This window comes from Beta vulgaris, chromosome 3 (genome assembly GCF_026745355.1).
Source record: "Beta vulgaris subsp. vulgaris cultivar EL10 chromosome 3, EL10.2, whole genome shotgun sequence".
NCBI lineage: Eukaryota > Viridiplantae > Streptophyta > Magnoliopsida > Caryophyllales > Amaranthaceae > Beta > Beta vulgaris.
Window position 1 is genome coordinate 45,042,412 of NC_079204.1, and position 13,591 is coordinate 45,056,002.

General features: G+C 36.8%; 1 protein-coding gene across 1 annotated transcript; it reads right to left on the minus strand.

Annotated features, from left to right (window-relative positions):
- Nucleotides 1-386: 386 nt before the first annotated feature.
- On the minus strand, nucleotides 387-11,387 carry LOC104888717 (T-complex protein 1 subunit theta). Its single transcript, XM_010673756.4, has 13 exons — nucleotides 10,992-11,387; nucleotides 10,162-10,424; nucleotides 9,914-10,060; nucleotides 9,653-9,814; nucleotides 7,603-7,680; nucleotides 7,066-7,199; nucleotides 6,194-6,266; nucleotides 6,036-6,113; nucleotides 5,767-5,889; nucleotides 5,584-5,678; nucleotides 3,507-3,716; nucleotides 2,408-2,465; nucleotides 387-688 (listed from the first exon to the last, which is right to left on the minus strand). Exons 1-13 carry the CDS (start codon nucleotides 11,137-11,139, stop codon nucleotides 611-613), a joined length of 1,647 nt encoding a protein of 548 aa, XP_010672058.2. The 5' UTR covers nucleotides 11,140-11,387; the 3' UTR covers nucleotides 387-610.
- Nucleotides 11,388-13,591: the final 2,204 nt, after the last annotated feature.

Here is a 13,591-nt window from a genome sequence, read left to right on the forward strand (position 1 = left end):
AATCTCCAGATTGTTCGTTGGTTGCCATGTTTGATGATATAAAAGGATACTGAAATGTTGTACTCATAATAATCGTAATCGGAAATTTTTGAGGGGTCATTAGAGAGATAATAAATGAATCAGCTTGAGCGTAATTGTATGGTTGCGAATTGCAATTATTTTGTAAGCTCAGTCAAGCATGGGGGTAACCCCTTACAAGGCTAGGAACACCAACACATTGACTGGTAAGGCATACATAGCATGCTCAGGAAATACCCCAATAGAATGCTGGGGGTAAGGATCGAACCCCTAATCTCAGGGGCCAAGGGGAAACGCTCTACCCACTTGAGCTATTTATATACTTGTTCGGAAAAGGTAGAAATATTTCTAGTTATATACCCCAACGGTCAACAGAAAAGGACAGTCAAATACTCAACAGTTGGTAAAAGTTGTCTCTTCTCCTAAATGCTTTTAGCTATAGCTTCAAGCATCTAATATTTTCCTTCATGTCAAAATTTTGTGTTTTTCAATCCATCAAAACGCGTTACAACTAGAAATATTTAAGCAACCACAAAATGATTTTTACGTTAAACAACAACCAAAAAAATAAAAGCTAAATCATGCACAGCACTTAGTCCTCGTCCATTCCAGCACCAGCGGCAGCAGCCTGATCTCTCCTGGGTCCACCAGCTTGTTTTGCCATTATAATCTGCGGAGCACAAAAAAGATCAGTAGAAGAAAAATAACTAAAAGTTCAATAGGTAATTAGGAACATGAAAGAACACAGAGACTAACAAAAGCCAGACTATTCATGCATTCTAAACAAGAATTTTGAAGTAATTATAGCTAAATTTTACTTGATTCTCGACTCTTCCACTCATTCAAAATTAGCCTACCAGCTACAACATCCGATCGTAAATGAAAAAAGAAATTATGAGCAGCAAAATTCCAAAACTCTAATCAATTTGAATTTCATTGAAATTGAACGCAAGTCAAGAACATAAACACTAAATTAATTGGCTTGCTTCTAGCCTCAAAAAAGGAGGAAATCAAGAAAGTCGACAAGTCGCTGAACTGATGGGTCTAGGTAAAATGAAAAGCCCTAGAGCACCCACTTGTTTGTTAAACTTTGACTTTTAATTGTCAACGGAAAGCTGTTGTATGTCAGAAGTCAGCAAGCAAGGCTAGAAATTTGAGAATACAACTCACGAGTACACAGCAGGGTGAAAAAAGCTGTTGCAGGAGGAGAGGCTGAGAGTGAAGACTGAGAAGGAAGTGAGGAGCAAAGATGAGGGATATGAAGCACCAAAGGACTGCAGACACTTACGTCTTGTTTACTAGAAGGGATTAGAAGGAAAAGAATGTAAAGTAAATAAGATATGTAACTTCCTATTTCGATTCTAAAGATTATGTTGAATTGCATAGAATTGGAAGGAAGTGATAGGAAAAGAAACTCAATAAATGGTTACCTTCCTTTCCCCAAAAAATGGAAGGATTTAGAATGCAAAAGCTATCAACCTATTCTTCCCCTTGCCTTCCTTTGCTTACCTTTACTATTTCCTAACCAAACATCAAATTCCTTTCAATTCCTCTCACCAAACAGAACATTAGAAAGTATAATTACTTTATTTTCCCTTTCTCTTCTCTACTTTTCCCTTAGTAAAAATTACCAAACAAGTTGTTAAGGTGTTAAAGTGTGTGTATGAGTGAGAGATAGGGAGAGGGAGAGGGGGAGGGGGAGGGGGAGGGGGAGGGAGGGAAGGAGGGAGAGGGGGAGAGAGGGAGGGAATCGAATTTTCATATATCTGGATTTTCAAAAAGTTTTGCTCAGCCCTATCAAGAGATAATTACACATGAAAGATGTCCATCAAGAGAAACAATTAACACATAGTTTTACTTGATAAAAAACATTTAGATGACACCTTTTGTCCAATTGAACAGTTAAAAAACCGATGCCAAGGCTTGGAGTTCATTTTTCGGAAAATTTGATAACCCAACTATGTATAAGTTATGATAAATAACATTTGAAGGACTTGGCCTAGACAAGTTAAAACTACTCAATGATTTGAGATGATTCCTGTTGACCCCCTCTCACTCTGCTGCTTCTTACTTTCTAGCTTAGCAGACTTGGTAGTTTATTATATATTGGCAAAGTTGAAGGCAGAGGAAGCATAAAAGTAACCATCTTCGGTTTATGGGTAATACTTTATAATTTCTAGCTTAGCAGACTTGGTAATACTCTATATATTGGTGGAGTTTAAAGACAGAGAGGAAGAAGGTGACCTTAAAGTAACCCATTTTTCGTTTACCGATGGATGTTTAAAAAAGAGAAGTTATGACATGTTGGAGGATACTAGACAATGAATCTCTTTGCAGATAGCACAACTAGAATTCTACATTTCATGCTACAAAGCAAGTTTATACTCACCTGATCAACTCGAAGAACAGTGCAGACTGCATCAGCAGCATACTTAAGAGCAAAAAACCTGTACAAAGTATAGGTAAATAAGTCATGGATGTCTACCCAGAATGAATATAAGCTCTATGTGAAGTCAGCAGCTCTAATTGAAAGTTCTGTCAGGTCATTGCCAGAATAGCAGACATCTATACATATATATTAAAAGGCGTGCGTAACAACGTCGATGCGCCACGTGGCACTCTCCTCCTGCCACTAGAATTTTGCCACGTGTCTGTTAACCAACAAAGTCAAGTGGTCATTATTTAAAAAATAATATGCTGAAGCCTGGGCTCGAACCTCTGACCTTACGTAATTGTTTTCAAATAATCACCATCTCATCTAACATCTCTTAATGATCCATGTTTCCACAAAATTAAAAATATGTGTTGTAATTAATTAATGTTATATATTAAACATATCCCTTGCATCCTTAAAAATAAATAAATTTGCATGTTCATTAAAATTAATTATGTATGCATGATACCATTTGAAGAGCAGTGTTGACCACTACAGTACTACCCCTAGGGAGTTTTAGTTCATGTAATCTATGTACAATAAAAAAATTTAGAAATTGCGTAGTATAGGATTTGATCCCGAGACCTCGAGTACATATACTACAGTCTTAACCACTAGGCTAAGTTGTATTTATTGTTACTATCATAAAGTATTATATTAATAAATGAAATTTTTTCTTACTCGGGGCATAGCCCAGGCCTAATAACTAGTTGACCCTTAAAACCTACTACCTCCGTTTCCTTGTACATGCACCATTTTCCACTTTGGGATGTTTCACAATACATGCACCATTTCTCTATTTATTGAAGTTTCATAATATAATAGTACTAATATATAATACTGCCCCTTCCTTTAACTACATACATGAGTAAGAAAAGCAATCACAACACTCTCTCTCTCCTCACCCTTGGTTCTTGTGCCCCAAAAGAAATGGTGCATTTATTAAAAAACCAAGGTAGTATTTATTAAAATTCAGATTCGACACACAAGCGTATCATCAGAAACTTGAAGCATTAATGGAAAATGACAACAAGATAATAGTGAAACATCTTACTTGGTGACATAGAGGTCCCAGATGTTCAAGGCTGAAACATCCTTGCATGAGCCCTCCTCCAGGTCAATGCCCACTTTTGAATTCCCAGATGAATGTTCACTATATAATGAAGATATAATTTGCATTGCATCAAGGCCAGCATTCTCTGCTAGTGTTCTGGGCACCATCTCAAAACTTTCGGCAAACTTTGCAATAGCATACTGATCTAACCTGTAGATAGGGTAAAGCACATTAATGGTTCAACATGATGGGTAAAAAATGCAATTGGAGCAACAGGGATGGTGAAATTGTACAAATCATGCCTCTTTAGAAATTCGATGTCTCAAAGCACATTAATGGTTCAACATGATGGGTAAAAAATGCAATTGGAGAACCAGGGATGGTGAAATTGTACAAATCATGCCTCTTTAGAAATTCGATGTCTCCCTCCCCCCCCCCCCCCCCCTCCACCAAGCAAATTCCTATGTCCCCACGAGATTGTGATGTGGGATTGGTATGTCTATAAAATAAGCATGATTGGAAAATAAAGAAAGCCTAATTAACTGGTTTCAGGTTCTGCAGATCATACTACTAAAATAGACACCACTGAGCATGTGAACAAATTAACGACAAGAAATAAAAGATATAAAAGAGAGAACTTGGTACAAATATGATGAAAAATAAGTTAGTGAATGATACATGGACTGAAGATGTGCAATCTATTCATCCAACTATTCCTACAGCAATAAGAAGAGACAGCTAAATGACAGCAAAATAGATATTAGAATATCAAAGCTAATGCTCCAATCAGGTAACAATGACTTCTTTAACAAAAAGACGAGCATCCAAACAAGAACAATATGCTGCAGATAAGAACAAAAGCAACGGATACTTTTTTCAAGATTACTAATAAAGGCAGTCCTCAATTTAACCATAGGTCACTTGAATAAAGATCATGCAAGTATGCAACTACATAAAATATTGGACAACTACATCCAAACTAATATTAATGATACAGGGTAGAGAACTGACAGGTCAAATTACATGCATAAAGATCACCATGATCTGGCATGCAAATTTCATGAATGAACCATTAAAAACTTTGATCGATGGAGAGAGAAAGAGATCGACCATGAAGCACAACTTCTAACAATTCCAAGATAAATACTGTTCAAGCGAGAATATCAAACCATGGAATCATAAAAGGGCTCTGCCGTCACATAAAGACTGCTCTGTAACAGATATTTAACATGTTTTTCAAACTATGTTGTTACTTGATGTGTGATTTATGATCACAACATATCATCCATTATAGACTATTTTAACCTTAATAACTGCCATTAAAGCATTAACTAAATTAACGTAAAAGTTGATGTATTTTCAAGTTGTAATCTACAAAATGTCAATATATGCTCCAAATATCTTGAATCACGATAATAAAAGGAAGCATATTTCATTTGACACTCATGCCATGGAAGCCACAAAGGCGCACCATAACACTTGTGAGTTGCCAGCGTCCACCACATTGCGACCATTACCAGTCACAATCCTTTTATGAATCTTAGTATCCCATTTAACATGCCAACATGTATTAGATAATAAAATTTGTGCCAATTCAAGGAAAAGAAGTGCAAAGTCAATTATGCAAGCATAAAGATTGCTATGATGTGCCATGCAACATGCATAACATGAAAATCCTCCACTGATTAAAAGAGAAACAGACTAACCATGACCCATATAACCATTTTGAAAATTCCGAGATAAAGTTGTTCAAATCATACATTATCCCACTAACAAGAAAAAGTGCATCAAGACTAACTGTATAGCATAGGAAGACGATGGATATTTTTCTAGCAATAGAAATACGCAAGACGTGTAAGCTGCATCATCTTAGCAAGAGGTGACCAAGTATCTAAGCTGGAAAAGGAGGAACAGACTAGACTGGTGATGATATAGAAACCGAATTTGCCAGCTTAACCCAAACACGCATGAAATTAAGAAAAGCTAGAATGGTGCACTACAAGTCAGTATGCAACCAACAACTTATTAAGAATTAATACTGCCGTGAAGTATATACTGAGTCTAAGTCCCTACTTACCCTGTTTCCTTGAACGAAACCTCCTTCAGTCTCCTAGCTAACTCAATTTCAGTAGCTGCTGCACCAGGGACATATCGACTATCCCTGCACATCGCCTGGCAGCAAACAGCATAACAAGTATATCAGCATCCTACACTCACTCTCACATTTATTTGAACTACAAAACAGAGTGCAGAAACTAACCTTGTAAGTGTTTACTCCATCATCAACTGCTCTTTCCAGATCATCCAGTATACTATCTGTACTTCCTCGTAATAGCACTGTTGTTACAGAGTTCCCACCTTCTTCGTTTCTCACAACAGTAACCTTTCAGAGAAAATTATATCAAATAAGGATAAGAGAAGGATGAATCTTTACAGCCATCAATGGTAGGGGACTGGAGAGAAGACATAAGAGACATAAAAGAACTAAAATCAAAATATAACACAAAACGATGTAATCAATATTCATACCCTTGTACCACCAATTTCCTGAACAACAACGGAATCGACATATCCCAAATCAACTGGGTTAGGCTGGCTGAGCTTCAACTGCCATACCATTAAGCACACACAAGTCAAGAAAACCATAAAGACAACTTAGAAAAAACACATTGTTTTATGTTTCTTACAAGGGCAACTGCGCCAGTTGTACGACAAAATCTTCGCAACTCAAACTTAGAGCTGATTTTGAGGACCATAAGCCTGCAACCAAGAAGCAGAATCAGCGTCCAAAGAATCTGCCATCCTAATTTTGCTACAACATAGCTTATGACTAACTTATCTTGCCTCCTAAAGAAAGAAGCATTTTGCTATACAATGAAAAATCTACTCAATTACTCCACAAAATCCAGAACTAACATCCAAAAACTTTTACATAGATAATATCCCCGTGGGTTTCACTAAATAATACTACACAGCTCGTATTGCCAACTTATCCTACCAATTACATTGCAGAAGCATATAACTAGATCATGAAATATCAGCCCAGCAAAAAACACTAATTCAACGAAGAAAAAAATTTGGACAACAGATTTTCGATCCTCCCCCCAACCCTCCAAAAAGTAAGAAAAAAAGAGAAAGAAGAGAAAGAAAAAGCAGGGCAATAGCAATGTGCCTGTCATGCTAATTGCCACCCTCCACATAAGCTTCTCATACCAAGAGAAACAATCAGATATTAACTACAGGAATCCAAATCCCAGGTTCCAAATTTTGATGACACAGAGGATGGGATTCTATCAAGGCTTCATACCTTCCAATAGACTCCTCAATTAATAGGCAGTGTGATGTGTCCATCACTACATGCTTGTAAGCTGGCTATTTTGTTCATAACAATAGATGAACGGGAATAGGTTGCAATCAACCTCTCATATGGAAATTCTTTCACAAGCTCATAATTCTATCCAACCTCACCACCCCTAAAGCTTTCTCTAGCACTGTAGCTCATGGCCAAAAAATTAGCAAAAAAACAAAAATACAGCTTATGAATCCAAATATTGCATACTTGTAACGCTCACAGAAGTGCAGTGCCATATCTCCTACAGCTCCACCGCTTACAACAACTTGGGCACCAGAATCAGCAACAGCCTTAATTAGCTCCTCCACTCTAGCTTCTTCAGTTTTTGCATAATTTTGCAGCTACAAGGTTTTTAAAAAGGTTATATAAGGACTGCAATAGAATTCAAAAGTAGATAAAGCAACTGTATTTAGATTAGAATTTGTGCCTCTCAGAAACTGAAAAATTAATCCTTGAAGAACACAATATTTGTATTGGCCCATGTTACTCAGACTTGGCCATTAATGTCCAATATGTTTCCACATCTGATTGTCAGATTCAACTATTTCATGAAAAATTTGCATTTGTTGATTCAAAATGAAATAAAGAGCCAAGGTCAATAATAATAACTCAAGACCCAAGTCAGAGTATCATATACCTGACATGGTACTTGACATAACATGAAAAAAACAAGCAACGACTATTTTTAAAACTTCAAGACATTTCTATCCAACCATCATAGTAAACTATTAAACGCCAGGATACCTGCTCAGCACTGTGAATGAGAACAGTTCCTTTTGTTTCAGTGGCTGATGTATCAATACCCTGCACAAACACAGCAACCTGCACAGGAACAGACATCAGTGGACAAAAGAGCACTAACAGATAAGATGCATAATCAGACGATCAAGGGCTTCATAATAACTCATTTGACCATTATGTTAGTCTAAAAATAAATTAAAATCTGGTCGTCAAGAAACAACAGTGACTTGCTTGGAGGCTTAAGAAGGTCAAGATGTACGGAAAAAAATTACCCCCTAGCTAGTCAAGACACGGCAGGAAGGCTGTTTTCTGAGGTAAACAGCAAATAAAGATTTCGATAGAGTGAAAGAATAGTTATACACATATACAAAGTGATAACCCCTCTCTCCCCATTAGTTTACCCCATTGCAGTTTGGTTACTTTTTTTAATTTTGGTCGGACGATGTTGATACAAAACAAAATTGGTGGGACCGTGTAGAGTGAATGCGAGAGTAAAGTGGTTGTTTGCATGGTCATTTGTAGTGTGGGGACAGCCAACAGTCCAAAAAAGAAATTCGGGCAAAGAGATAGGGACAGAGGGAGTAGTTGAGGAGTTCTTAAAGAACAAATAGTAATAGTGAAACAAGTAGCACTTTATAGTGGAGATAAGTGAAGATACAACCTTATCTTAAAAGTTACCATGAAAGCAGTGACTCGTTATAAACTAATAATCAAAGGAGAGAGCCAAACAGGAGATACTCGGCCAAAATTTTGGCATGCAACATCAAAAAATTAGAGGAAAGGTGTCCTATTGGGTATGTCTCTGTAACGTTAGCACACCAACAATTTTGTATGAGACACGTCCTTAGTGAGCGTTAGCTTAGTCAAACGCCACCCACGTCAATTTCTCAATGTTTCTTAACTCAACTTCTTCTCTTGTAAGTCTTTAACAATATCACATATCCTGGTACTCTAATCGATCCTTATCAGTGAAACAAGGGACGCGGGACGGAGCCACGTTTCCCGATCTGGATCGTTCGTTCCCGATCGCGGAACAAACGCGACCCAGATCGCCTCCGTTCGCGAATCCGATCGCCTAAGGCGACGTCCCTGATTTCAAGCTTTGGAGTTTGGGAGTTGAAGGTTTGATAATGGAGGTTATGTTGATGAAGGGGAAGAAGTTCTGAAGAAGGAAGAGGAGAGAGAAAGAGACGTAGAAGAAAGTGGTATAAGTGGCAGACCACTGCCTATTTGCATCTGGTGGAGTGTAATTTTAATGATATAGTTGTATACCACATTACCACTCTTTCTTTATTTACACGGGGAGTACTTTTTTACTGCCTCTTCTATTTTTTGACTTTTCAACTTCTTTTTACTGCCTCCTTTTATTACTTTTTTGACTTTACTTTTTTTTACCAATGATACAGCTGTACACATTACCAATAATGAGCAATTTTTTTACTTTTCAACTTCCAATATTTTTTTTTCTTTTTCAAATCAAAGACCAAGTAACACATTTAATCATTTATATTATTATTTTTCAATTATATTTTGATAGGATTACTAAGAGTTCTAATATTTTAAATTTATTAAATAAATCAGTAAAAAAATGACCCAACGTTCCCGATTCACTCAAGGTAGCGTTTCCTGTTTCCGTTTCCGTCCCGCATTTCGTATCGAATTTCGTTCCTTGTATCATTGATCCTTATAATCCACTGAATCATCTAAGGCACACCACTTTGACCTTTGAACAGAATTAAGATCATAAAAAGCTAGTCAATAAAAGAAATTGCTATTAACCAGAAAAGAGAGAATACTATTATATAAAATATTATCATCCAGGATGCAGAATGTCAATCTTAATTACTTGACCTCATAAGAAAATTAGAAGGAAAACAAAGGACAAAAGAAGTAATAGCACTAGTAAGATACTCCTTCCAATTTCTAATTAATAATACAATATTAGACTGTTCGCAAGATGTTTGCAGCAAAGAAAGACTAAGAAAAGGTGGCAAAAGAAAATAGGGACAGAATCACCTTCCTAGAAGACAATGAAAACAAAAGAATCACTTGCCTTGGCTTTCTCCACTCGCTTTATGCTGCCAACAGCATCATTCTTCAAAACCATGCCTCGGACAACTGAAGAGTTATGCAAACCTCCTCCAACAACTTTTGCAACACGGACGTTATCCACATTGAAGTTTACAGGGTTCTTTGGACATACTTGGATGCAAGCCTATGAAATAGAGAAATTTGAAGCAATTTAAGAAATGAATAACATCCAATACTTTAAGAAAACTGATACTATGGGTATTGATGAGCAATGGCCATTTACATCTGCGATAAGACTGCATAGGACATCTTCCTGACCAAATTGTTTGCTTGCAACAGCGGCTTTCATCCGAGATATGACTTCATCTTTGTTCCTCACGTCCATATTCTGAGAACCTTCCTCAACCAACTCTTCCAAAATTTCAATTGCCTTAAGGAAGTATGAAGGTCATTAAATGACAAGGTTATTTCAATAAGCATGCACCATAAACAGGAGAAATGATGTTACAAACATGGACAGATATGACAAACCTTACTAATCCCTTTGTTATATCCTATAATAATTTCACTTGGGTGCAATCCCATTCTTATGAGCTCTTCTGCACCTCGGAGAAGCTCTCCCGCAAAAGAGATTGTCAAGTTAGCTCCATCACCGATCTCCTCTTGCTGAGCCTTACTCGCTAAAACCAAGATTTTAGCAGCAGGGTGCTGTACCTCAAGCTCATTGACAATGGTGGCAGCATCATTTGTAATAAACTGCTTATCCAAGTGGTTAATGACCAACTTGTTCCTTCCTACACATCAGATAAAAAAACATCTCAAAATCCCAACTTTCAGTAACATCAAACAAAAAGATGTTCCTCAGTCTACTCAAGAACTCTAACTCGCGTTGCCCTGTAGACTCGATAGCAAGGATCAACAATAGAGTGGATCCATCCAACTCCAAGTGTGAGGCGGATTTACGAGTTTCGTCTTGCTTTTCTCGGTCTTAAATCAAATAATTTACAAGCATTATACATCCTAGAGTAAAAGATCCAATAACCTAAACAACTAAAAAGTAACCTAATTCCATTCATTGCAAGAAGCAAGTTCATTTCAATCCATTAAAACTAAACTCCATTTCTAAAACCTTGAAACCTAAAAATCCTCACACTTACACAACTCCACAACTAAAACCCAGAAACAAAAAACACAAAAACATCAAGAAAAAACACACTAACAAAAGCAGAAAATACCTTGCTTTAAACTAATTAACAAAAACAGCATCAACAAATACAAAATGAGGGTCCAAAAAATGAACAACCCAGTTGAAAAGAGATGTAAAAGAACAAAACCCAGAAATCAGAGAGAGAAAAAGATACCATTAGGACCAAGAGAAGTACGGGTCATGTCAGCGAGCTCTTTGCAAGCATCGATATTTTTAATGACGGCTTCTTCGAGGCCAGAAAGATGGCTGTACCCTTCTTTCAGCATCGACTTCATACCATACGGCTGTAAATTGAACCCCATTTTTACAAGGAGAGAGAAAGAACTCAGAAGAGTGTAAACTGTGCAAGTGATTTATGGGAGCACAAGTTTGAATAGAGGAGATATCAGTTTAGACTTTAGAGTGAGGTTGAAAGGAGAAAGCCCTAGAAGAAGAACTGCTAGCTTTCTCTTCGACCCTTTTCTCTTTCTTTTCTGTTTTTTTGGGTTATTTTGCCCTCCAAGTTTAGTGGGTCAGTGTCCAACGGCGGGGTGCGGCAGAGGGCGAGGAGCCGTAGGCGTAGAGTTTTCTAGTATAGTACATGGCCGAGTTAGTGGTACTAGAGGTGCTTATAGAATATAGCCTATAGGTTGAGCGAAACCCAAACTCTTGTTATCTGGGCTCGTGTTTATTTAAGTTAATTCGAACTCGAGCCAAGTTTGAAACTTAACATATCGAGTTGTGATCAAGTTGAGCTTTGACCAAGCGTTCATCGAACCATTATCAAACTGTTCACTAACAAGTTTAACTTATTATTATCTTTAATTTACTCGTCTTCTTTTTATTTCTTTCTCTAATATTTCTTTTTTTGAGTTTATTCTTTTACAATGAAACTACTAACGAGAGGTGACCACGGATAGGGCCGGCTTTGGCCAAAAAAAATGGACCGTTTCGGGCCAAAGCCTCGGGCGGAAATTTCACGCCAAACCCCGCTAAGTTGAGTTGGACCATGCGAGTTTTTCGGGTAGTTTTTCATATTTAAGTCGCATGTGGCCCGATTTTTTGCCAAAAAACTCGAGCCAGGCCCAACTGCGGGCCGAAAAAATGTGCCTAAAACCCACCCAATTTCAGGCCAATACCATGTTGATCACCTCTATTATTAAATTATTATTGTGTAATATATAGAATAAATATATATTTAAGTATACATACATAATGTATTATTTTCATATTTAACTTAGCTCAGCTCCTTAATTAAGCTCTCGAGCTGAACTCGAGTCGAGCTACAACGAGCAGAACTTTGATCGAGCCGAGCTACAACGAGCAGAACATTGATCGAGCCGAGCTCGAACTATTCACGAACATTTCAGGCTCATTCCCACCCCTAAGTGGTACCAGAGATAAAATTTTAATAGTCGGATAGTAATATATAGAACAGAAAAATAAGGATAAGGTATGTAGAATAAAAAATTAAGGGCTACTGTATAAAATTTTAAGAAACAAAGAGATACTACACAGAAAAACTCTTGATTATTTATAGGATTTCAACAATATTGGTTTTGAGTGTAATTTATTTAAAATTTTATAAAATAATAAATAAGTCAATAGGACAAATTAAAGACAGTTTGCATATGAGACCATTGGATCCAATCCCAAACCTAACCAATTAGTTGTTAGATCCAGATCCCATTAGGAAACAACAAGTTTTTTTATATATTGAGCAATTAATACCTCGTGGTGTTACGAATTAGGTCGTGTGATAGTACGGTACATACGACTTTATGAACTGTTACAAGTAATTATCTCCTCATGTAAAAAAACTTCTATGATCCCTTTGAGAATGGCATACAATTCTATGTGTAGGGGAAAAGGAGATTAGTTGAGCAAAACTAATTCATTTAATCATCTCATCTATTTCAACCCAACTAAGAGTTTCCACTTTATTCATTTCTTCATAATTTTTTCTCACTTTCTGGATTCCGTGCACTATGGCTTTCACATGGCTTAGAGCACATTCGCATGTGAAAGATGGAACAATGATTTTCAAGAATGATGCTGATTTGAAAATCGTTGAATCAATAGTAAGAAGTAGCTTACACTTTTTCTGCTCTAATAACGAAACTCTAATTTAATCATTCATATCCTATCTTTTAAATATAATCCTTGATAATGCTGGAAATCTTTGGAGGCTCAACAAAACAGATGAGAAATAATTGTAGATGGTCGAGATGACATCTTAACAAAAGCGATTAAGAAACCTGAACATGCTGGTTGTGTTAGGGGTGTTGGATCTGGTGTGACAAACACAAATTATTTTGGATTTAATCGACCAAGATCACCTAGTCATATGAAGGTCGAGATAATTCATATAAGATCACAGTTAGCATAAGTGAAAATCTCTCAAAACTTTGTGATGTCCTTCCTTATATCATGTTGTCATCTTAGCCCTAAGGAGATGAGTCAGTCCATTGCCAGGGTGGTAATTCATGTGGCCAATTTGGTTGTTTTGATGGGCATGGTTCAAGTCAGGGGCGGGGAAAACATAGCGGGGGCCCTACACGCTCTCTTAAAATTGGGCCTTTCATATTTAGTTCATAAAAGATATTAGATTCTCAATTAAAAATACTCTCAAGATATCAAATAATTATAAATAAACAAATATTTAGATATAAATAGAGTAAATTTTATTGGAAAATCGCAAAAAAAAAATATAGGAGTATGAGTAGAAATTAATGAGAGAGAGCTAGGAGGAGAGAGAAGAGAGTAGCCATCAAT

Bases quoted from the DNA above. Each gene is read 5' to 3' on its own strand.
- LOC104888717 (XM_010673756.4), bottom strand. From the start codon at position 11,139: ATGGGGTTCAATTTACAGCCGTATGGTATGAAGTCGATGCTGAAAGAA. The intron at 9,815-9,913 runs GTAAATGGCCAT...TCTATTTCATAG, and splicing joins TATGCAGTCTTATCGCAGAT to GCTTGCATCCAAGTATGTCC. The intron at 7,681-9,652 runs GCAAGTGATTCT...GTTCCTGTGCAG, and splicing joins AGCGAGTGGAGAAAGCCAAG to GTTGCTGTGTTTGTGCAGGG.